At 42.5% G+C, this 24,180-nt stretch overlaps 2 protein-coding genes across 4 annotated transcripts in view; one reads left to right on the top strand and one right to left on the bottom strand.

Annotated features, from left to right (window-relative positions):
- The window catches only part of LOC144371944 (uncharacterized), a 208,745-nt gene that overhangs the window by 74,208 nt on the left and 110,357 nt on the right, over nucleotides 1-24,180 (bottom strand). The window lies entirely within an intron of this gene.
- LOC144371945 (uncharacterized) lies at nucleotides 1,448-21,475 on the top strand. 3 transcript variants are annotated; one of them, XM_078035278.1, is made up of 6 exons: nucleotides 1,448-2,754; nucleotides 3,909-5,224; nucleotides 16,301-16,427; nucleotides 16,608-16,668; nucleotides 17,231-18,989; nucleotides 21,102-21,475. In XM_078035278.1, the coding sequence occupies exons 2-5, from the start codon at nucleotides 4,952-4,954 to the stop codon at nucleotides 18,978-18,980; spliced, it is 2,211 nt and encodes a 736-aa protein (XP_077891404.1). In that variant the 5' UTR covers nucleotides 1,448-2,754; nucleotides 3,909-4,951; the 3' UTR covers nucleotides 18,981-18,989; nucleotides 21,102-21,475. The 3 variants fall into 3 exon arrangements, with proteins under 3 accessions (XP_077891404.1, XP_077891403.1, XP_077891405.1); XM_078035277.1 differs by lacking the exon at nucleotides 21,102-21,475 and having other exon boundaries at nucleotides 1,451-2,754; nucleotides 17,231-19,065; XM_078035279.1 differs by lacking the exons at nucleotides 3,909-5,224; nucleotides 21,102-21,475 and having other exon boundaries at nucleotides 1,459-2,754; nucleotides 17,231-19,065.

Raw genomic sequence — 24,180 nt, 5'->3', positions numbered from 1 at the left:
TCCAAGGACTTTAACTATATTTTCATTGATATTTCTTTCCTTTTTTTAAAATATATTTTTTAAAGTTGTTGATGGACCTTTACTTTTTAAATTTATTTGTATGTAGTGTCGAGCATCGAAGCAAGTGCCTCATGCATGCCAGGCAAGCATGCTACCACTGAGCCCCAACCCCAGTCCTCATTGATATTTCTTTTTATCAAGGTACAACGATTCTAAGGTTTTCAGAAGTTATTTCAAAGTATAATCAGGAAAAATTCTAAAAGGAATTTCAACAGAGGAGAAGCACACATTGGAGGTCCTAAAAGAAAGAAATCATCTTTGGGTAAACCAAGATCTGTATATTCTAGATTTTAATGATAAAAATATTTTCCTAAATAGAAATATTTTTATATTATTAATTAGACAGATAATAGATAAATGTAAAAAAAGATTTATATGCACTGGACTGACTAAAAATTTTGACTGATTAATTCAAGGATATTTCAGGCCATTTCCCTGATTTCGCTATCTATGCTGATAGTGAAGTGAGCTGATATTTTGGTTCATATTTTGACATGATAAAGACCTATTAAAATGTCAAGTTTAACTCCTCTAAGCAAGGTCTTTATTGCCTAGTGATTCTTATTGTTTAAAGCAAGGATTAATTTTGGTGAATAAATTCACATCCTTGTTTAAACACTAAATATATTAAACTGCTGACTTAGATTCCAATTTTTACAATTCTCCTTGGACACTAAGTTTGATTGATTCACAGACTGTTCATTCTTGCATATTTTGTTTGTTGAATAATTTTGAGATCTGGGAATTTTTTTAGGATGGAGGTTCTCTAAATTAAAGTTGTATGTTAGTTTTGAGCAATAAAAGTTGCAAACCTTGTTGAAAATTCATTGACATTATAGAAGTTCTCTCACTGGACCTATTATTCATAGAAATATGGTAGGATTTATATAGTGCTTAATCATATTTTTAAAAAGACAATTGAGAGACATCTATTTAAAGGATAATATTCTGAGACATAAAGATATTGTGAGACCTTCTCTCAGAAAGACATTGAGGATTCCTTTTAAATTGTTAGGATATATCAACTAGTATATATTGAGAAATTACAATAAGTAACACAAGGTAAATCTAATCATTTAAATACTTTACTACTATCTATAACTTAAACTGATGATACTATGGCTTATGCCAAGCCTTTACTCAGTTTTATTAAATAAAGAAAAGGGGGAATACAGGACCCCAGGGGAACACACTATATCTTACAAAATATTTATTTTTTTTCCTTAATTGTAATATTGAGAATCTCAGGGGATATATCTCAGTTGGTAGGGTGCTTTTCTCACATGCAGAAGGCCCAGCGTTCAATCGCCAGCATCACCACCAAAAAAGAAAAAAAAATTGAGACTGCTGCTGAATTGACTGAATCATGTTCACTGCTGCTGAACATGATTCAGTAAATTAAATCATATTTGAAAAAATAGAATTTAAACCGGTCATCATGACTGAAAAACCTGACACAGGAAGGTAAACCTTCCAACTGCAGAGTTTACAACCATGCAGCTTCATGAGCTTGCCAGATAAGTAAAAAGTATGAAGAGACTTCTATGGACCCATTTCTCAGATCTATTTTTTAAAATTTATTTTTTAGTTGTTGATGGAAACAATTCCTTTATTTTGTTTATTTTTTTATGTGGTATCGAGGATGAAACCCAGGGCCTCGCACATGCTAGGTGAGCGATCCACCACGGAGCCACAACCGCAGCCCTCAGATCCATTTTTAATGTCCATTGTGGTGTGGACTGGAAAGTCCACCAATGAAACTAGATTAATCATGCTGACTGTAGTGGTCAGTTATATGTTGATCCTGTGGTAAACAGGTTGTCTGGGATTATATTTGAGGAAAACACAGCATATGAGAAACCTAAACCAGACAATCATGCTGACCCTTTGAAATTAAGACTATGTATCTGGACAACTGTCCAAATAGAAAGCTTGTGGAAATAGAATTTTTCTATAAAGGCCAGTTGTTTACATAAGGTATCCACCAATGCATGGTTGCCCTGATCATTCTACAATAGAAACTGGCACCTTTCCTAAGTATTCTTCCTGAGTTTTCCTAAGTATTATGCAAATGTCTGGTCAGTACAACACAAGAGGTCTAGAAATAGTGGATGCATTTTAGGCTGGTCTCCTAGAATGGACAAGAGCAATTATAGGAGGATGCCTGGCACCTGGAGATTGATTGGTAATACCCTAACCCTCAGTGAGATGGCACCCAAAAGGATGTTTGGATGTTTGTCTTCTGCCTTCAGAATATTTACATCACTGATTGACCTAACTGCTGCAGTCTGGCTGGACACAAGATCACAAGCCACTCACAGCTTTGTAGATTCAAACAGCAACTCTTTATTCCCGAACTCACACTGGCCCTCTACAAACATGTTCTGGGGGAATCCCAGTTCTGGGCCCCATTCACGTACTCCACCAGGCTTTTAATCCCAAAAACTTTCTGAATTCCAGGAGAACTCAAGGGGAACTCAGGCAGCAGGATACCCCACCCTATTCCCAGCAGGAATAACCTTAAACCTGGAACTGCCCTAAACCCAGATTGTCCTAAACCGGGAACGCCCTAATCCCAAGGAGCAGGATACTTCCAAAAACCTGCAGGATACACCCTAAACCTGGATCCACCCTGGTCCTTGAGCAGGGTCACCTTTCTCAAACATACATGCAATGTCACAGCGAATGTCCAAGGTAAGTCCATTTCCATGAGTCCTTTCTCTAAGCAACATGGGGTACGCTGGCAAGGAAATATCGATGTGTCATTCCTACTTGGCAATAGCTCTCAGCACCTAACAGACTCCTTAAATATGAGAATTAAGAGAAAGGATGATGAATATCCTGTAGCCTGTATGAATACAACTCACCTTATGGCATCGCTAGTTATTGCCAGCTGGTATTTCAGAGCTGCACTCTGCTGAAGTTCATGTTGGGGTCGGAAACAGGTGCATGCCAATGAACCAGACCTAGGCCAGCTCTTGGTCTCATGATCTTTGAAGTGACTACTTTAAATATTATTCCTTGCTTCTGTGATACAGTCTTTATGGCTCTGTTTCAAACTTACAACATGTGGATTTTCTTAATGCTTGACTTAAATTACTTCCAAGATCGTTCATAGTCAGATAAATGCTGATGCAAAACTTAGAACTGAGTTAAGATGCTCTAAAAAGCCACTATAATAAATATTGTGACTAAGCCCTCTGCTCCGTGGAAAGGCTGAAACACCCCGCCAAATGAACATGTCCATGTTACCATTGCCAAGTGCAAGGCTTCCCAATAAATCAAGAAAAGATGAAGAGTCTTCTGATGAGTGTTTGGTAGAATAATAATATTAATAACCTGGATTTTCCAAGTTGGTTATGTCCCTGAGATAATATGTTTTCTACTAATGCCTTTTGTGTTTCAATAGCAGATTATGATGACCTCAGACCAAGAATCCAGTGATGCAAAGATATAATTTCCCAATTGCCTTCAAATATTAAGGAAGGGCTGGGGATGTGGCTCAATTGGTAGCTCACTCACCTGGCATGTGTGCGGCCTGGGGTCCATCCTCGGCACCACATACAAACAAATATGTGTGTCCACCGAAAACTAAAAAAATAAATATTAAAAAATTCTCTCTCGGGCTGGGGATGTGGCTCAAGCACGCTCGTCTGGCATGCGTGCGGCCTGGGTTGGATCCTCAGTACCACATACCAACAAAAGATGTTGTGTCCGCTGAGAACTAAAAAGTAAAATATTAAAAAAAAAATTTATAAAAAAAAAATTAAAAACTTAAAAAATTCTCTCTCTCTCTCTCTCTCTCTCTCTCTCTCTCTCTCTCTCTCTCTCTCTCTCTCTCTCTCCAGTCTGTGCAATAGAGTGACATGTGTCAAGGGGGCAAGTGAGCGTGAGCTCACAGACAAAGAACAGATGCCTGAAGCTTAAATCCTACAGATAATACTAAATCCTAGATACAATTTTCCCTCTGCATACAGCCTATGATTATCCTTCTATAAAACCTCAAAGTCCTTGTCAGCACCTGAAGACAGCATAAGGGCAGGGTTTCCTTGTCTTCCTGGTGTGTAGCTGCACTGGTCAAAGTTCCTTTCCTGCTTTGCATCATGACCTTTTCTGTTTGATTTTGGGGCATACACCTGACCAGACCTGTGGGATGCCCAGAGTCAGGTCTCTGCACAAGACTTCCTAACAGTCGAAGTAGAACATCTACACTAAGCACAAGGCACCCATTTTATTTCCACTGCACATTGCTGCCCTAGAGGATTGCCTTCCTTCCTCCCCCACCCTCTCTGCTGGGGATGGAACCCTGAGCATCAGAGCCAACCCCAATGGCTTCCTTTCATAGCTCAGGCTGCCTCCTCAAAGCCACAGAGGCCGGGAGGTGATGAGAATTACTAAAATAGTTTTCAAATTGTTCTCATTTTTAGATATATTGTATGGGTCATACATATGATATCTTTGAATAGTGCTTCAGAAATTTGGAGACTGGGTCTTTCTAAGTCGCTTGAGGTCGCATCAGCTGAGTGAAAAAATATATGTATAGATGCAATATCGTTCTTTCTTTTTAAAGGTACTGGGGAATAAACCCAGTGGGGTTTGACCTGGACCTCTGAGCTACATCCCACCCTTTTCCTTTTATTTTAAGAGAGGGTCTCTCTGACCTTGGGCTCCTCCAGCCCCAGCCTCCCTGAGAAGGTGCGCTTTGTTTTTGTGTTGAGGTTAAACCCAGGGCCTTGCCAAGCTCCGAAAGCAGCGCCAGGTGTCACCTCTGTACTAGAGGCTAAGCCAAGGCTTTTCACCTGGATTAGTTCCCAGCACAGCCTGGAAGCTCCTCCTGAAAAGGGCTGGGGCCAAGAATCTGTCACTCTACACAACTTCAGGCAGTGATTGGATGATGTTACCTGTCAGTCACGATGCAGAGGCGGGCCTGGAGGCCATGCATCCGGGATACGGGGGGAACTCTCCAATCAGTGCGCAGAGGAAGTGGAAGGGCGGGCTTCCGCAACATTGCGGGCTTTCTTCCGCACCCACCGGGCTACTCCTTCTCTGGCCGAGTTTCTGTTCCAGTGACCCAGTTGACTCTGCTGCTGCCGGTGTCCCCGGGGATCTCGGGGGCCCGGAAGTTCCTCCAGACGACGCCGGGTCACCACGGAAGCCAAAAATGGTGAGTTTGCGACCGGGCCTGAAGGTGCGGGGTTGGGGCCCGGCGCGGGGGTGAGCTGCGGAGGGCGGCGGATTCCACGCTGTCAAGTGGCCCTGGGCCCTGTCCCCTGGTTCCCTGGGTTTGGAAGGGCGGCTCAGGTCCCTGGTGTCCCCTTTGCTCCCTACTGGTGGCCCGACCCACTCTTCCCGACGTGGAGGAAGCAGGGCCACAAATGCACCTTCCTCCTCCCAGGGGAGCTCCTGCTGTAGGTCCCCCATATTGCAGGCGCCTCCTGCCACTAAACCCACCTTCCCTCCACCTCACAGCTCGGCCAGACGTCCGTTCTTCCCACTCGGTCCAAATGGACACCGTCCGCTAATTGTCACTTTTCATCTAGTGAAATATTGGAAAAAATCTTCCTCCCGCCTTCCCTCCTTCCTTTCCTCCCTCCCTCCCTTTTTCCTCCCTCCCTCCTTTCCTCCTTTGCTCCCTCCCTCCCTCAGCCATAACTTGTGATCCTCCTGCTTCAGCCTCCCACGTATCTGGAATGACAGGCCTGTGCCACTGTCCTAGGCAAGAACAACACTTTTGAAAGCATTTGTTTTCTATTTGTGAATGTTATACTTGAGGGGAAAGAATAATCACTTAACACTTCCTTGTGTTTGCTCAAAATAACTGCTTTAAACGGAATTAAGAGGTTGTTTATAGATCCCAGGGATATGGAATCGTGGGCTCCATCAATAGAGGATAACTGCTCCCCTTTCTGATAGTCCATGATGTAGAGTCACCCCAGTCGTGTAGTCCCGTAAGTGCATAGGGAAATGATGATGTAGGGACAAAGGAGGCAAGGCACTGAAGATAGCCAGAAACAGTTTTATCTGGCTGCAGCCAGTCTCAGAGGGCACAGCTTTTGCTGTAATCAATCAATCAATCCCCTGAACCCTGAGTTCAGGTGGTTTCAGAATCTTATACCCAGCATGTAAGGGGAGGGACTCAGAAGTTCACATTGTAATACTGAGACCCACAAATAACTCAGACCACACAGTCTCATTCCAGTTAAGCCTTTATTGCTGGCCAGTGGCAGACACTCTGCTCTTGAAAGAATGAGGTTGTCAGAGTGGGGCCCCTCCCTTAACTTGGCTCCATATTTAAGCACAAAAGGGACATTTGGAGGTTCAGGCAATGCCAGCAAGCCGGAAAGTTGTGGTCAGTTAGTCTCTGGTTGGCACATAGATCATTCTGTGTTCTTGGGGGATTTTCATGAACAAAAGAATGCAAACTTCCCCAGTCATGACCTTTTTGAGTGTCATGGCTGAGTTCACAAAATGGAGTCACCATAGTCAAGTTGTCACATCACACACATAAAAGCAGCTTTTTCTTTCACTGTTCTAGCCACGTTAACCCTTCAAGGACAGCACCTGAGAAGGGGAGAGCTTCTTCTCCCCTTTCTTTCCTCCCCCACCAGCTGTTTCCAAGGTGCCCAGTTGGTGATTTCTCTGTGAATCCCAGCTAAAGGCCAGAGGCCTTGTTTGCACATTTCTACAAACTACTATACTGCATATAAGTGTGTAAAAAACTAGTAAGGGGAGTTCGAGTCCAGCACTTGGAGTGCTAATTTCTCCCATACTAGCCACCCGAAAATAGGGCAACACGAAAATAGGAAGTTTATCTACACTGAACTTTTTTGTGGACATTCTCTTGTTGACAGTCCTAAAATTAGCCCATGGTGAAAATTTCTGGAGAAACCCAGTTAAAATTTTCTATGAAGGAAGGGGATGCCACTACAATAATGTCTGATTCATGTACTGTCCTTCATCCCTAGCTCTTTTCAATATGATTTTCAGAAAGGATCTGGCTACATTGCCCAGCCTGGCCTGAAAGTTGTGATCCTCCTGCCTCAGCTTCTCAAGTTGTTGGGATTAAAGGCATTGACAACCCCAGCTACAAAACATACTTCATTTTAACCCAAATATTAATGACCATACTAAGGAACATGGATTCAAGTTACCCTGAATGATGTATGTGTTCCTCTTTTCTTTTTTCTTTTCTTTTCTTCTCTCTCTCTCTTTCTTTCTTTCTTTATTTCTTTCTTTCTTTCTTTCTTTCTTTCTTTCTTTCTTTCTTTCTTTCTTTCTTTCTTTCCTTCCTTCCTTCCTTCCTTCCTTCATTCCTTCCTTTCTTCCTTTTTTAATATACCAGAGATTGAACACAGGAACACTTAAACATTGACCCACATCCCCAGCCCTTTTTTTTTTTTCTTTTAGTTCTCGGTGGACGCACATCTTTGTTTGTATGTGGTGCTGAGGATCGAACCTGGGCTGCATGCATGCCAGGCGGGTGGGCTACCGCTTGAGCCACATCCCCAGCCCATATCCCCAGCCCTTTTTACATTGTATTTTCAGATGTGATCTCACCAAGTTCCTTATAGTCTCACTAAGTTGCTGAGGCTGCCTTTGAATTTAGCAATCCTCCTATCTTAGCCTCTCAAGCTGCTGGGATTACAGTTGTGTGCCACTGTGTCTGGCCTACATGAACTTTTATAAAAGAAACTTGTGTATCACTACATTAACCAATTGCATTGGTAGGAACATCAGATTAATGGGGTACAGAAAAAAAATAAAGAAAATTTTTTCTGTATGTCTGTTATTGCATTCTGAGCTTTGGTAGATTTTGGAGACTAGGCATCTGGTAAGGTTAGTGGTATATTCTGAGAAGTTTTGAGAATTGTGGTCTGATACAGAAATTAAGATAATTGGCTATGAAAGGACTTAAGATAGCCCAAGATAATTTTTGTTCTCCATACAGAACCCTGCCTTTGCACCATCATGGTGGTCTGGTTGGCCAAAGTCAAGTACTCTGAAGGTTCTTTGATGTAGATGCAACTGTATAGAGAACTTGAGTTCACAGCTTCTCCTTTTATCTTCCTTAGGCGTAGACACCATGTCAGATTTCTTGGGCAGAGGTTCCTTTTGGATGCCTCACAGGGTCCCATGTCCTCAGCCACTGTCCTCTCCTGGAGCTGCCACAAGGTGCCCACAGCTGCCCTGGTCCCTGCAGGGTGAACAGAACTTCAGGCCCTGGGTCAGTTCCTCCTAGAGGACAGCCTGAGGTGTGGGGTACAGCCTCTCAGGGAAGCTGCTGGGGCCTCTGGTCTGAGGAATCTCCTGGAACAGGCCTCATCTAGACAGCTACTTCCTTGGAAACTTGTTTTTTCCATGCTCTGTTTCCATTCCTTGAAGACAGGTGGACAGTTAGCCTGTGGATGCTGGTGCTGAGGGGCCAGGTCAGCAGTGACTCCTGCCCTTTTAGTCTCACAGTGTGAAGGAGCGAAACCTCTCCCAGAGCATAAGCAACACCCACCCCAGTGCAGAGCTGTGCAAACCTGAAAAGCCTCCTACACTGGAGTCATGGTCCAGATCTCTTGGAGGGTGATCCTGGGAGCTTTCAGGGAGCAAGACCAGGCTGGAGCATGTCTCAGCCATCAGGGACCTTCCCTGCCCCTTGAGCCTGACATGTGTGCTCCCTCAGCACCAAAGCTCTCTGTGTATCACTTTGAAATGATGTGCTCACTTTTTTTTTTTTTAAAGAGAGAGTGAGAGAGAGAGGGTGACACAGAGAGAGAGAATTTTAACATTTATTTATTTTTTCTTAGTTCTCGGCGGACACAACATCTTTGTTGGTATGTGGTGCTGCTGAGGATCGAACCCGGGCCGCACGCCTGCTAGGCGAGCGCGCTACCGCTTGAGCCACATCCCCAGCCCATGTGCTCACTTATCTGAGGCCCAGGTTTATTTATTCAGAGTCACATGGGATGGACTAATATTAAAGAGGCAAGAAAGAAGTGGATTTTTTAAAAGTCTGGTTGCATTTCCATTGTTAAAAATCCCAACTTCCAGCCAGGTACAGTGGTGCACACCTTTGATCATTTCTTCTCCAGAGGTTCAGACAGGAGGGTTGCAAATTTGAGGACAGCCTTAGGAACTTATCCAGGCCTTATGCAACCTGGTGAGACTGGGTCTCAAAATAAAGTATAAAAATGACTGGGGATGTGGATCTGTAGTAAAATGTCCCTGGTTTTCATCTCGGGGCTATCAAAAAAGAAAGAAAGAAAAGAAAAAGAAAACACCTAATTACCTAATTTACCTTTTGCTACCCCTGAGTATGTATAGAAAGTTTGTAAGATTCAGTCTTGTCTTTTCAGTGATTTCAAATTGAAATCCAACCCTAGATTCCAAAATGCCACGTAAGATACAGAGAAACTCTGTTTTGCATTATTGCTGCAGAATCTGAGTCCAATACTACAAAAATACTGGTGGATAAATTTATGAATGTGATTTCATGAAAACTTGTAACTGTCCTTCACAAGGTGATGAATTTGACAAAGGATGACATTTTTTCACTGTTGTTATCTGGACTTGGCAGGTTCATGTTAACTGTGTGGTTTTTTGGTATCAAGAATGGAACCCAGAGTTGCTTATCCACCAGCCCCTTTTAGATTCTTTGTTTTGGTACAGAGTCTTGCTACATCGCCTAGTGCCTCAGACTCGTGAACCGATGGGTTACAGGTGTGCACCATCACTCCCTCGTCATTGTAAAATTTAAGGACAATTTTGACAATACCTGAAATACCCAATTATGATCATTTAATCGCTGAATATTAGTGAAATAGTAAATGACACTCGTTTTCTGGAAAGGAGCAATACGTCTGTCTAAATAAGGGTGCTGATCCCCTCAAGAGCACTCCCAGTATGTCACCTGATTCCTGTTCCCTCCTAAGTGCCTCCTCCTAGGGCCAACCCTTTGGGAGCTGGCCTTTTATCTTATGAAATTTGGGATCAGCATAAATGCCCTCTCTACTCTCTCTGTCCTGTACAACGTTTTGGCTGGTCTTAGATACAGTCTATTATTTTCAATTTTTTGAAAACTATTTTTTTGTTGTTGCTGTAGTCTGACAAAATGCCTATTTATTTATTTTTATGTGGTGCTGAGGATCTGAAAGGTTAAGAATGTAAAGGTTAAGTTTGTTTTCTTGGTTGAAGTTCTGTTTTCCTGAAACCTGAAATTTATGTGGGTGTCAAAACAATTCCCGGAAAAACCGTTAAATTGTATGTTGAGAAAAGTCTCCTGACCATCTGGTTGCTCTGTACAAACAACCCCTCCCGCATTCCCTGACCTCCACATGGACTCCCCAGTTCAAACAATGTATATAAGCTCTTCTTAAGTTGTTCTTGGGGCTCTCAGCTCCTCTCAAGTGAGCTCTGAGCCCCAGCATGCTGGACCCCCAATAAACCCTCTGCTGTTGCATGAGACAGTCTCTTGGTGGTCTCTTCCTCTGACGCTCACCCGACCTTAACAGATCAAACCTAGGGCCTGTCATGTGCTAGGTAAGCACTCTACTGCTGATCCAAAATCCCAACCCTACTATTGTTTTTTTTTTAAAGAGAGAGAGAGAGAGTATTTTTAATATTTCAGTTTTCGGTGGACACAACAACTTTGTTTGTACGTGGTGCTGTGGATCGAACCCAGGCCGCACACATGCCAGGCAAGCGGACTACCACTTGAGCCACATCCCCAGCCCCCAACAATACTATTTTTATTTTTAGATGTAGTTTATCTTATGTTTACCTCCAAAATACAGTAAACCATGCCCTAAATTTCACAGAATTTATTGAAATGCTCAGTGTTTTTTTAGAGAGTGTACATTATGGAAACATTCAATCTCCCTTGTGAGAAAGTGTGTTGTCTTTCCATTGATTTTGTTGTATTTTATGCCTCTAATTGTGTACCTTTTGTATTATAATCATTTTTATCTCTCATTACATGTATTTTTTTTTTTTTGGTGTGTGTGTGTGTGTGGCCTGCTGGAGATTGATCTGAGGGCCACATACATGCTTGGCACGTGTTCTACTACCGAGCTACTCTCCAGCCCAAGAGAATTAGTATTGTAGACTGCTGTTTATTTAATTGCTTACTTATTGAGTGCTGGGGATTGATGCCATGGACTTGCTCATGCTTAGTTCTCCTCCAGAAATGAATTTCAATTTGTGAGCAGCGTTCTGGCAGTGGGCAGGTGTTTTACTGGGTAATAAACCTACAGTCACTTCCACTGAGCACATCCTCAGCCTTGTATTTATTATTTTTTTATGTTTTGTATAGATATAGATGGACGGAATACCTTTTTTTTAAAAAAAAATTTTTCTGTGGTGCTGAGGATCATACCCCTTTCCTCAAACATGCTAGCAAGTGCTCTGCCACTCAGCTCCAATCCCAGTACCCTCTTTTAATTTTTAATGAAGACCAGTCTCACTAAATTTCTGAGTGTCTTGCTAAGTTGCTTAGACTGGCCTCCAACTTTCCATTTCCCTGCCTTGACCTCCCTATTGGCTGAAGTTACAGGTGCACACCACCACACCAGCAGTTGGAATGACTTGTCAGACCCTGCTGACAATCTGTAGTTCTTGATCAGTCGGTAACAGCAGAGATGCTGAAAGACACACACACACACACACACACACACACACACACATACACACACACAGTAGGAATGAGCACCTCTTTATTTTTTTCCCTTCTTCTTTTATATAGCAAAAAAGAAACACATTCTCTTGGCACCTTAATCTTTTCCAGCATGGATAAACATTCTCAGCATAACTTTGTTACTGGTCACAGTGCTCTATACTTCTTATTATACTACTTGTAGTTAGTTATTTCCTGGCAAGCACAAAAATATATATATTTTAAAATTGGCAGAGCATTCTTTTATCTTCTTAAGATGGCAACAAGGACACAGTTCAAAGAGTTCATAGTTTCTCACAGTACCCCTTTGTTTTGCTAAGCACAGCAAAACTTAACACTTTGTGTATGTGACCACACAATGACTTTTGAAGACTTATCATCCAATTTCTTTCAAGATGGTAATAGTATTGAAAATCAGTTTCCTTGCTTTTGTCCATAGTTTTGAAATTTGTTACTCTGACTCTTCCTCTTTGCTTTATTTTTGCATTATTATGAAAATGGTATTTAGCATATAAAATTGTTTCTCATGTATATGTTTGTAAAACTTCATGGCTTGGTAGTTTATTCACTTCTTTATGATATAAACTTTATTTTTTTCAGAGCAATTTTTGACTTACATAGTATATTAGTCAGTGTTCTCTAGAGAAACAGCATCAAGAGGAAGTATGATTATGAAAGGGGACTTTTAGATTGGCCTACTTGACCCAAAGCTGGATGTCCACAGTGGCCATCTGCAGCTGGAGAGTTTTAGGAGTGCTGGCCGCAGAGTCCAAGAGGCTGAAGCCGCAGAACAAGAGGGATCAATGGTACTTCCCTAGTCCAGACCTAAGGTTCTGGAAACTCCCTGGAGAATCACTGGCAGAGTCCACTTTGGGAGACTGAAGGAGGCAGAGTCTGATATCCTCAGGCCACTGCAGCAGCCATCAAGAACAAATTGGAGAAGAAAGGAGCTTGGTCTGCTGCTTCTTCCTTCTTCTTCCAACTTTTGTTTATCCAAGTCACCGTCCTATTAGATGGTGCTGCCTAGCTTAAGGAGGATCTCCAGTTTGGTTCACTGTTCCACATGCCAATCATTTATAGACACACCCATAAGGTCATTAATCATTGGCATCTTTTAATCCAATCAACGTGACAATTAAATGTGGCATTACTCATAGAATCGAATACCCCTTCTCTCCAGCTGATAGTCTCCACTGTTTTCAACATTTTGCATTGGTGTAGGGTGTTTGTTGGTTACTAAACCATTGTTGAACATTTGATAAGGAGAATGGATGAAGCAACATGTTATGATAAGCCAAAGTTCATTCTTTACCTTAGTGTTCCTCCTCTGTGTGATGTGATTTTGTGTGTCGCGTAGTTTACAAGATAATGTCGTACAGAAGAGTTTCACTGCTCCGGGAATTTTGTGTTCCCCCTGTCAATCACTCCTCCTCATTGCTCCCTCCCTCTATGCTCCATGAGTCCCTGGTACCCATCAGTTCTGCTAGTGCATCTATAATGTTGTCTTTTCCAAATGTTTTTGACTTGGAATCTTACTGCACTTTGCCATTTCAAACTGGCTTCTCTCTCTTACCAGTCTGCCTTTAAGGATGTTGTATCATTCCAGGCTGCAGAGCTCATTTTCTGGGTGATTTTCTTTGGTGTGGGTAAACTGCAGCTTGTCCATTCAGTATTGCAAGGTGTATCTTCCTTGAATCTAGCTTTGGGCACTTCTGGATATGGCTGCTGTAGTCACTGTAGTCAGTGTTCCTGTGTCCATAATTTCCCCATCATTTGCATAGACCCCTGGAGTGTACAGTTTTTTACATTTATGATTGTACATTTTCTCTCTCTCTCTCTCTCTCTCTCTCTCTCTCTCTCTAAAAAAAATACTTTTCTTTATCTATTTAATTTGGATAATATGGTAACTTATGCCTCAGAAAGAATTAGGAGGTGTTAACTCAGCTTCTATGTTCTGGAAAAAAAGTAGAAAATTGGTGGCAGTTCTTAAGTGTCTCATGGAAGCCTGTTTGAGATGTCAGAGCCTTGTCTTGCTTTTGGGTAGTAATTAGTTATTGAGTCTGTTTTTTTCAGTAGCCATGGGCTCATCTGTTTTGTGTATTTCCCCTTGTGTGTAAGTTATAGGAAATTGTCTCTCTCAAATAAATGGTCCAGTTTTTGCAAGTTGTCTAATTTGTACGAAGCACGTTTATGATAATCTTGAAGTCCCAATGCATTGTTGATGATGATACTTTTAAATGTGTTACTAGGTTTTCAGTCCTCTTTGATTTTTTCTTTAATGTTATTGTATATTTTACACTTTTTTCTTTTTATGTGTCAGTGAGGATTGAACCCAGTTTCTCCTAAGCAGTAGGCAAGCACTCTTCCACTGAGCCATAACCCCAGTCCCTGTCTTCTGTATTCTTAGCCTTATGTCAGTGTATCAGTGATGCTGATGTTCATGAAGAACTTGATATTGTAGACTGCGGATTTCCAGGTTGTGGTTTTATCCACACCTTCTGTTACCTTCCTGTGGTTAATTTAGGTTTACCTTGCTCTTCTTTCTCTGTTTTTCTGAAGTGACAGTTTCAATGATTGCTTTTAGCTTTTCTTTTCTGAAATGTGCGTTGCATGACTTAGAAAGCAATACAGCACCACCTCTGGTGTTCTCTAGGAATTTCCTGTGATGGACTTTTACATTTTTTCCTTCAAAATGGTCACCTTTTCTCTTGAGTCCCCTCTTTGTCCTGTGTCTGCTTAGAGTCTTGTGTTTCACGTCCCCTTCCCTGGAGGCTTTTCAGCTGCTTCTGATCTATTTTCTGCTTTAGCTCTCATGTTTTTTGAGCATACATGGGATTTCACTGGTGGTGCACTTGTAGGGGTGTGGTTTATGTCCTGTGCAGTGTTGCTGTGACCCTGAGACCTCAGTGTGCTTCCCATTTGTTCAAGGCCCATGAAGCCCTCCTGCCTGCATCATTGTCCTGACAGAGTTGGTCTGATGTCTCTGAGTGTAATTGTGGATTCTTCCTTGTTTTGGGCGGTTCTGTATGTTTTCAGTCCTTGAGTAAGGTTCTGTGTCAGTGGCAGGGACATTTTCTTTTTGCCAGTTCCATCACTGTGCAGACATCATAACATGCTTACAGGGCTGGGGATGTGGCTCAAGCGATAGCTTGCTCGCCTGGCATGCGTGCGGCCCGGGTTCGATCCTCAGCACCACATACCAACAAAGATGTTGTATCTGCCGAGAACTAAAATATAAATATTAAAAAAAATTCTCTCTTTCTCCTCTCTAAAAAAAAAAAAGTTAAAAAAAAAATAACATGCTTACAGATGTGAATGGTGGCCTTTTTTACACCCAGATTGTGTAGGATAGTTTAGGATTCTGGGCTACAAACTTGTTACTTCACCACACTCTGGAAGAGCTTTTGCTTTATGTTTGTTTGCACCACCTTTGCTACAGGCACCATGAATCTCTTTCACAACAGACAACCATTGCACATGTGGCCCAACCTTTATCAAAATGTCCTTGAGCGGAGCATTGGTATGTGTCTCATGACTACATTATGGTAGTGAACTGGCTGCTGTTAAGAACAGTTTGACAATCATTGGACATTTATTTTTACTATGAGACTTAGAAATGTAGTGCCTGCTGTTTATTAAGAAGATTTTTTGAGAGATATAAAACTTTGTAAGATTCTTATTTGGACAAGGTGACATTTTTGGGTCATTGAGTTTTTTCTAAGACACGTGCCATCTTTGAACTTACCTCATTTTGCTTTGACAGTAACCACAGGAAATTATCAAATTGTTGTGTTCATTAATAAATAAGTTAATAAAATAGAGAACTTATGTTTGTTTTTGTCACTTTATAGTAAGCTAGTTGACTAAATTTGTTCTGGAGTAAAGCACCTGCAAAGTTCTAATTGTTCTCTGTATAATCACACAGGATGAACTCAATCTCCAGTTACCACATTGTGACAACCTGTGTGAAAGGTTGTCTAAATGTTGTCTATGAAGGAATCTCCTTAGTGACCCCATGCCCAGAGGGTGTGGGTTTGGGCTGGTTCTAGGCATTTCTTTAAGTATGGAACTATAGACTTTCAGAGGAAACAAGACATCAGTAAGTACCATGTTGTTTATATTAACCTTGTAGGTACAGTGAGCCACAGTAGTTTGTAGAATCTCTCTCAAATGCTTAGTTTCATGATTCCTGCAATTTCCTACTCATCACCTTTCTTTTCTAAAGATAAGTACTATCCGAATTGCTTACATTAGCTCTGTACCACACAGGATGTTTCTAGGACATGTAATAGAGGTGCAACCAATAAAGAAGTTATGAATGATCTGGGAGCCCGTCTCACTTCCTGTGAGCTCACCAAAGGAAGGGTATAAAACACTGAAAAAGGATGTTTGCCTTCTGAGTAGCCAATTTCTAGTGTTGTAATGGGTGTAAAAAATTGAGTACAGTAAAGATTTGTTGGATTAAATCATGGAATGAATCAAGAGGCCAGGGAATCATGTGAACATCACACATGTTGAGTATAGATTTCTCATGCTGTCAATCTCTCCTGGCCTCCACTATACATTTGTGGGATATTTTAGATCTCAGTTACCTTTGAGGATGTGGCTGTGAACTTCACCCAGGAGGAGTGGACTTTGCTGGATCCTTCCCAGAAGAACCTTTACAGAGATGTGATGTTGGAAGTCCTCAGAAACCTGGCTTCTATAGGTAATAATGATGTTTCTAAAATTAATCAAATAGAGAATTCATGTTTATTTTGGTCATTTATGTAGAAGGTGAAAAGGGAATCAGTTGGTGAACTATTGCAGCATAAATGGCACCTAGGATTTGGCAAAACATTTCTAGCTCCTAAATATTCATAAAGATTGTTCTGTTTTCTCATTTTAGGAAACAGGTGGGAAGATAAGACCACTGAATATCAGATTGAAAACTCTGGAAGCAATGTAAGGTAACTGTACTCACAAGAGGAATTCGTGAGGGAATCTGAGAACTGTCATATAATTTTTAAAGCAAACCAACTGAAAAAGTATGCATAATAAGAAAAGTATTTATTCTTATAATATTTTTTACCAGAAATATATACTTAGCTGTAACAGATATTCAGTCTTTTCAAAGTATTTGACATGCAAAAAGTACTATGAAATTGCATATGTGAATATCACTATTTGGATAATAGCCACAGAGAAGCTGTGTTGCAAAGGATTGTTTTCTTTCAATCTCTTTATTTTCAGGCAAGTTGAACAAGTCAGAAAACCTAGCCTTTACCTGATGTTGGTAGTAATGTAAAGATCTATAAATACATAGAAAATTGTGAATGAATTAAGCATTGATTATGTGCTAGTTACTTCTTCAAAGAAGTCATGGTAAACTTCAAAGGCACAGAATAGTGTGGGGGAAACCTTCAAATCAATTCCAATTCTTAATTGAACAAAGAAAAATTTTAATAGAGTAAATCCATGTGACTTCATTATGTGTGCAAAAGACTTCACATGTCCTTCATTCCTTCATAGGCAGATCACATCATACTCTGGACACAAATACTACAAGCATGAGGAATGTGAAGAGAAGCCATGTGAATTGAAACAATATAGGAAATCTCTGGTTTCTCTCAAAAGCGTTCACACACAAATGTTAATACAAACTGGAGATGGATCTTATGAAAGTACAGTATGTGGAAAAGTCATCAATTGTTCCAATGACATTGAGAGACATGAAGAAACTCATCCTGGGGGGCAATCCAATGAATGGCAACAATGTGGTGAAGCCTCTTCTTATCCCACTGGTGTTCAAAGACACATGATAACACACAGTGGAGGTAAACATTTTCAATGGGACACATGTGGGAAAGCCTTTCATTTCTCCTCTTTATTTAGAAGACATGAAAGAACTCATTCTGGAGAGAAACTCTATGAATGTCAACAAGGTGTTCGGACCTGTATTTCACAGGCAAGTCTTCAAAGGCACAGGATCACACACACAGGGGATGCACATTTCAAATGTAAGATATGTGGGAAAAACTTTGATTATCCCAGTTTACTTCAAATACATCAGAGAATGCATACTGAGCAGAAGCCCTATGCATGTAAGCAGTGTGGGAAAACCTTTTCTAGATCCAGTCATCTTCACAGACATGGAAGAACACATACTAGAGAGAAGCCCTATGAATGTAAGCAGTGTGGGAAAGCCTTCACTAAGTCCACTAACCTTCACACACATGAAAAAACTCATACTGGAGCAAAACCCTATGATTGTAAGCAGTGTGGCAAAGCCTTTTCTAGATCCAGTCACCTTCACACACATGAAAAAACTCATACTGGAGAGAAGCCCTATGAATGTAAGCAGTGTGGGAAAGCCTTCACTCAGTCCTCTAGCCTTCACACACATGAGAAAACTCATACTGGAGCAAAACCCTATGATTGTAAGCAGTGTGGCAAAGCCTTTTCTAGATACAGTCACCTTCAATCACATGAAAAAACTCATACTGGAGAGAAGCCCTATGATTGTAAGCAGTGTGGCAAAGCCTTTGCTACATCTGGTTCCCTTCAGATTCATGGAAGAATGCACACTGGAGAGAAGCCCTATGCATGTAAGCAGTGTGGCAAAGCCTTTTCTACATCCCGTTCCCTTCAGATTCATGGAAGAATGCACACTGGAGAGAAGCCCTATGAATGTAAGCAGTGTGGCAAAGCCTTCACTACTGCCTCTTTCCTTCAGATACATGAACGAACTCATACTGGAGAGAAGCCCTATGAATGTAAGCTGTGTGGGAAAGCCTTCTCTCAGTCCAGTCACCTTCACACACATGAAAAAACTCATACTGGAGCAAAACCCTATGATTGTAAGCAGTGTGGCAAAGCCTTTGCTACATCCAGTTACCTTCAGATTCATGGAAGAATGCACACTGGAGAGAAGCCCTATCAGTGTAAGCAGTGTGGGAAAGCCTTCACTCAGTCCTCTCACCTTCACAAACATGAAATAATACATACTAGAGAGAAGCTCTATGAATGTAAGCAGTGTGGGAAAGCCTTTGCTACATCCAGTTCCCTTCAGATTCATGGAAGAACACATAATGGAGAGAAGCTCTATGAATGTAAGCAGTGTGGCAAAGCCTTTGCTAGATCTTCTCAGCTTCACAGACATGGAAGAATACATACCAGAGAAAAGCCCTATGAATGTCAACAATGTGGAAAAGCTTTTGCCACATCCTGTCTGCTTCATACACGTGAAAGAACAGATACTGCAGAGGAATTGTATGCATGAAAACAATTGGTAAACTTTTCTGTTATTACTGCTTCACTCATATACATGTAGGACGTTATTGGAGAAAAATCCTTTGAATGTAAAACCTGGTAAATCAATATTTCATGTCATCCTCAAAGACAAGAAAGGGCTCACACTGCTGAAAGTGTGTGTGTGTGTGTGTGTGTGAGAGAGAGAGAGAGAGAGAGAGAGAGAGAGAGAGAGAGAGAGAGAGAGAGAGAGGGAGAGGGAGAGGGAGAGAGAGAGACAGACAGACTGGGGATTATGTCTGGTTGTGCTCTACACTGAGCTACATTCTAGTTACTTATTATTTTGAGACAGGGACTTGCTGAGTTTCTTAGGGTCTTCCTTAGGTCCTGAGGCTAGCCTCCAACATTGATCCTTCAGAATCTGGCTCTCAAGTCTCAGTAATTAAAGGCAAACACCACCACATCCAACTGAATAACTCTTTAAATGTAAAAAATATCACAAATCTTTCCATTTCCCCTGTTGTCTTCAAAGCCATTTTAATCACATTGAAAAAAAAAAACAGTTTGTGGGGGATTTTGTACATCCTGTCAGCTTTTCATCCAGCCCTGTTTTCATTTTCATATATGAAAACCCTCATGGAGAGAAGCCCTGTGAGTGTGAGAAACGTGGGAAATCTTCTAGTTTTCTCAGTATTTTACTAAGGACTGGGAAGATTCTTTTGGAATAAAAAGTATAAATCCTATGCAAGTAAGAAATATAAAGGATTTAGCTGTTCTAGTTTTGTTCAGTTGTATGAAAGGACGCATACTGTAGAAAATACTGAGGATAAGCCATGTGGGGCAGTATTCAGCTTTCAGAGTTGTCCTCAAATATGTAGCGAATTCATATCTGGGAAGATCCTTTTACTCTCTTTAAAAATTGTAGTAAGACTTTCAACTTTCCAGGTCCCTTTGAACAGCATTTAAGAAATCACACTAGATCTCCGGTCGCACAGTTCACTTGTGGTTGTGACCCAGTAACCGGTCCTCGGTGATGGAAATCCTTCCTCTAGGTTTCGGTGCACCCCAATTTTGATGGAAATTTCCTAACAAGATAGCTTTTGGCCGTTGTACCTCGTTATTCACCTATGCAGTGATGAAGTACAAGGGGGTGATGCACTCTATTCACTGCCATCTTCTCCCCAGAAATTGAAATCAAAACCACCCTAAGATACCGTCTCACTACAGTAAGATTAGCAGCCATACATGTGAAAATATATATATTTTTTAAAAAACAACTTGCTTAGCAGGAGAAAACATTTCACATTACATATTTAATCATTTCCTAGTATACAGACTATAAAAGGAATTCTAAAGACTCCATAATAAAATGATTGAGGAATTAAAAAATGAATTCTGAATTTTGAACCCCTCAGATAATTCTGCTACTCTTTAAGGTGTTTCCTGAGAATAATTTTCAAAAATGCTAATTGTTAATTTTTGCTAGCTGACATCTCGTAAGGCCACACTCAAGGGCAGAGCAAGAGAAGGGGACATACAAAAGTCATATCCAAAACAGGACAAGGGGTAATATCACAAAGGGACAGGTGAGCATAGCTCGACCCACAGGGATGTAGGAAGGCTCTCCTATGCAGGAGGACACAGCAACAGGACTCCAAAGATTGGCGCTATCATCTGGGTTAGTTAGGCAACCAGATCATAGAGTGAACAATGATGAGGCCACACCAATCAGAAGGGGAGACAGAGTCACATGCTAATTTGGCCTCCCACACACTGGGTCTCACTGAGTCTGGCTCCAGGGGAACTGAGCTAACTGGCTGGGCAAAATAACCACATAGAGACAGAAATACCTTTTTCTATGGGGATGCTGTGAGAGTTCCTCTGACCTTAAGATGAGAGAGAGAGAGAGAATGTGTTGAACCATTATATTAAGGAGAAGTCATTCAAATGAGGCAAAGGGTCAGGTTTTAGGGGGCTGAGTCTAGCTTCCTGATGTCTGTTGAGAGCCACAGCCAAAGGGGCCCCAGCAAACTTCCAGCTGCCAGCAAACTTCCAGCTGCCGGCTGATGATTGGCTCACAGAGGCCCCAGCAACATCTAGCTGATTGGCTCCTCTGCGGTGATGTTCATTGGGCTGTTTCTCTGCCCTTCAGACTGCCAGCTGAGGATTGGCTCACAGTGGCCCCAGCAACATCTAGCTGATTGGCTCCTCTGCGGTGATGTTCACTGGGCTGTTTCCCTGCCCTTCAGACTGCCAGCTGATGATTGGCTCACAGCGGCCCCAGCAACATCTAGCTGATTGGCTCCTCCACGGAGCTGCTCATTGGGGGACTTCTTTGGCTCTGCCCACGCAACCCAGCCAATTGGCCTCAAGAGCAGGAGGATTGTGGGAGGTTGAGAGGCTGGTGTGGGGGTGAGAGGCTTGTGGGAGCCGGTGGTGGCTGTTGGGCTCTGAGGGTTTTTTCCCTGAGGAGCTGTTTTGTTTGGCGTTTGTAGTTCTAAAAATAAAGTTAGTTTCTTTTGACAAGTGGCTCCTGAATTGTGCCTAGCCAGACTTCAGCAACGTCTGTGTCAGCAGGTTGACTGACATCCAGGAATAACACTCCCAAGGGGAGAGCAAGGGGACACACAAAAGGCATCTCCATGGAACATTCTATTTCAAAGAGGGCAAAGGTAATACTACAAAGGAACACAGGAGCATAGCTTCACCCATGTTGATATAGGAAGGCACACCCATGCACGAGGACACCGTCACACCACCCTGAAGATTGGTCATTCTTTGGGTTACATAGGCGACCAGATCACAGGGTGACCAATGATGATGTCACACACATCAGAGGGGAGACAGAAACAGCTACATGGTAGTTTGGCCTCCCACAGACTAGGTCTCACTGAGTCCGGCTGTGTTATTTTATCTCCCCTGTTTTCCCGAGGTTATCCACATGCTCTGGGCAAACACCCAGCACTTCTTAATCCTGGGGAATCTGGGGTCCCATCTCTGCTCCCTGCTCAGGTGACACAGTCTGAGGCTAACATGAATGCTGAGAGCAGAGCAGTCGTTTGATCCCACAGGAGCCAGGCAGGGGGCGCCCTTCCCACTCCTCCTGCAGGATTTCTTAATGCAGGAGGAAGGATGGAGTCTGACTCTCATTTCTGCTTCCACTGCAAGTGAGGTTACAGAACAACTCCAAAGCTCTAGAGGACACATTTTAGTATCATGTCCAACTACAGCATCAACTAGTTATGAAAATTAAAGGTTTCCCTGGCTCATGAGAATGAGAGGATCTGGGAAAGGGCTGTCAGGGTTGAGGGATGGGGACATGTGCCCTTTTCATAACCTTCCTGGGATCCCAGGAAGAGGCTCCCAGTTTTCCCATCTCATCAGAGCTGGAAGGACTCATTGGAGCTCCTTAAGCCCCAGCTTCACCTGCTGCTGTGGAAGAGGGTGCACCTGACCTTGTGTGAGGAGCTTTGTCCACTGACAGGTCTTTGACTTGCAGGCCAGGAGACTGTGAGGGAGGTTGGGTGTTCACAGGGCCTTCCTCAGAACCATGGGCCAGTTTCCTCATCCTCGCGACTCATTGCTCTACAGCTGTCATCATTCAACAGTGACCACATGTGACCCTCTATGTGGAAAAGGGTCCCAAGCATCACCTGCCAACAAGTGGAAGAGGCCACAAGTCATTTAGCTTGGAAACCAGGAGGCCTGAGACTGAAGCCATCCAAGTCTCTCTGACCAAGCCCAAGGTAGGAGACAACCCTGGGCAGAGCATGGTCATTTGCACAGTTCTGGTGTCCTCAGCCAGAGCAGCACAGCAACGTGTGTGTGACCACCTCCTCCTCTGACCCCTGCCCCTTCAAACAGAAGGAAACCAAGCCTCTGGAGAGACACACCCATCACAAGGGCCACTGATGGAGCCAGGAGCCTGTCCAGCTGTCTGACTCCTCGAGTCCCTATGTAGTCTGAGCTTCCTCCAGGCCAAGACAGGTCCCATGCACCCGTCCCTGCTGGCCCCAGCAACATCTAGCTGATTGGCTCCTCTGCGGTGATGTTCATTGGGCTGTTTCCTTGCCCTTCAGACCGCCAGCTGATGATTGGCTCACAGCGGCCCCAGCAACATCTAGCTGATTGGCTCCTCCACGGAGCTGCTCATTGGGGGACTTCTTTGGCTCTGCCCACGCTACCCAGCCAATCGGCCTCAAGAGCAGGAGGATTGTGGGAGGTTGAGAGGCTGGTGTGGGAAAGAGAGGCTTGTGGAAGCCGATGGTGGCAGTTGGGCTCTGAGGGTTTTTTCCCTGAGGAGCTGTTTTGTTTGGCGTTTGTAGTTCTAAAAGTAAAGTTAGTTTCTTTTGACAAGTGGCTCCTGAAATGTGCCTAGCCAGACTTCGGCATGGAAGACTTTACAAGGACATGGAGGTTTACAAGGTCAATTATCTAAGATAATACAAGGAGCTAATGAACCTTACGCTGAATTTGTAGATAGGCTTATTCAAACAGCTACCAGAGTTTTTGGGAATACATAACAAGCAATGCCATTAATAAAACAACTGGCTTATGACCAAGCGAAACGTTGGTGCAGAGATATCATTAGACCATGGAAACAGGAAGATTTAAACACATATATTAAATTATGTAGAGACATTAATGAATAAGAGCAAGTCATGGCAGCTGCAGTAAAACAGGCTTTAGATGCCAGAGACATTAATGAACAAGAGCAAGTCATGGCAGCTGCAGTAAAACAGGCTTTAGATGCCAGAGACATTAATGAACAAGGGCAAATTGTGGCAGCTGCAGTAAAACAGGCTTTAGATGCCAGAGACATTAATGAACAAGGGAAAATTGTGGCAGCTGCAGTAAAACAGGCTTTAGATGCCAGAGACATTAATGAACAAGGGAAAATTATGGCAGCTGCAGTCAAACGGGCTTTATATGCCAGGCCAAGAACATGCTACAATTGTCAACAAACAGGACATTTTAAAAGGAATTGCCCCATAGGAGGAGGGTTTAACAAAACTAGGTATCAAACAAGTAGAATACCGGGTATTTGCCCACGATGCCGTAGAGGGAGACATTGGGCTAATGAATGCCGTTCTCAAACCACCATAGAGGGTACTCCATTACATTGAGCTAATGAATACCGTTCTCAAACCACCATAGAGGGTACTCCATTATCAAAAAACGAACAAGGACAAGGTGTTTATCCACAATATCGTGGACAAAGGCATCGGGCT

This window comes from Ictidomys tridecemlineatus, chromosome Y (genome assembly GCF_052094955.1).
Source record: "Ictidomys tridecemlineatus isolate mIctTri1 chromosome Y, mIctTri1.hap1, whole genome shotgun sequence".
NCBI classification, from domain to species: domain Eukaryota; kingdom Metazoa; phylum Chordata; class Mammalia; order Rodentia; family Sciuridae; genus Ictidomys; species Ictidomys tridecemlineatus.
This window is presented reverse-complemented; position numbering and strand designations above follow the sequence as displayed.

Bases quoted from the DNA above. Each gene is read 5' to 3' on its own strand.
- LOC144371945 (XM_078035278.1), top strand. From the start codon at position 4,952: ATGATGTTACCTGTCAGTCACGATGCAGAGGCGGGCCTGGAGGCCATG. The intron at 5,225-16,300 runs GTGAGTTTGCGA...GGGATATTTTAG, and splicing joins CACCACGGAAGCCAAAAATG to ATCTCAGTTACCTTTGAGGA. The intron at 16,669-17,230 runs GTAACTGTACTC...ATTCCTTCATAG, and splicing joins AACTCTGGAAGCAATGTAAG to GCAGATCACATCATACTCTG.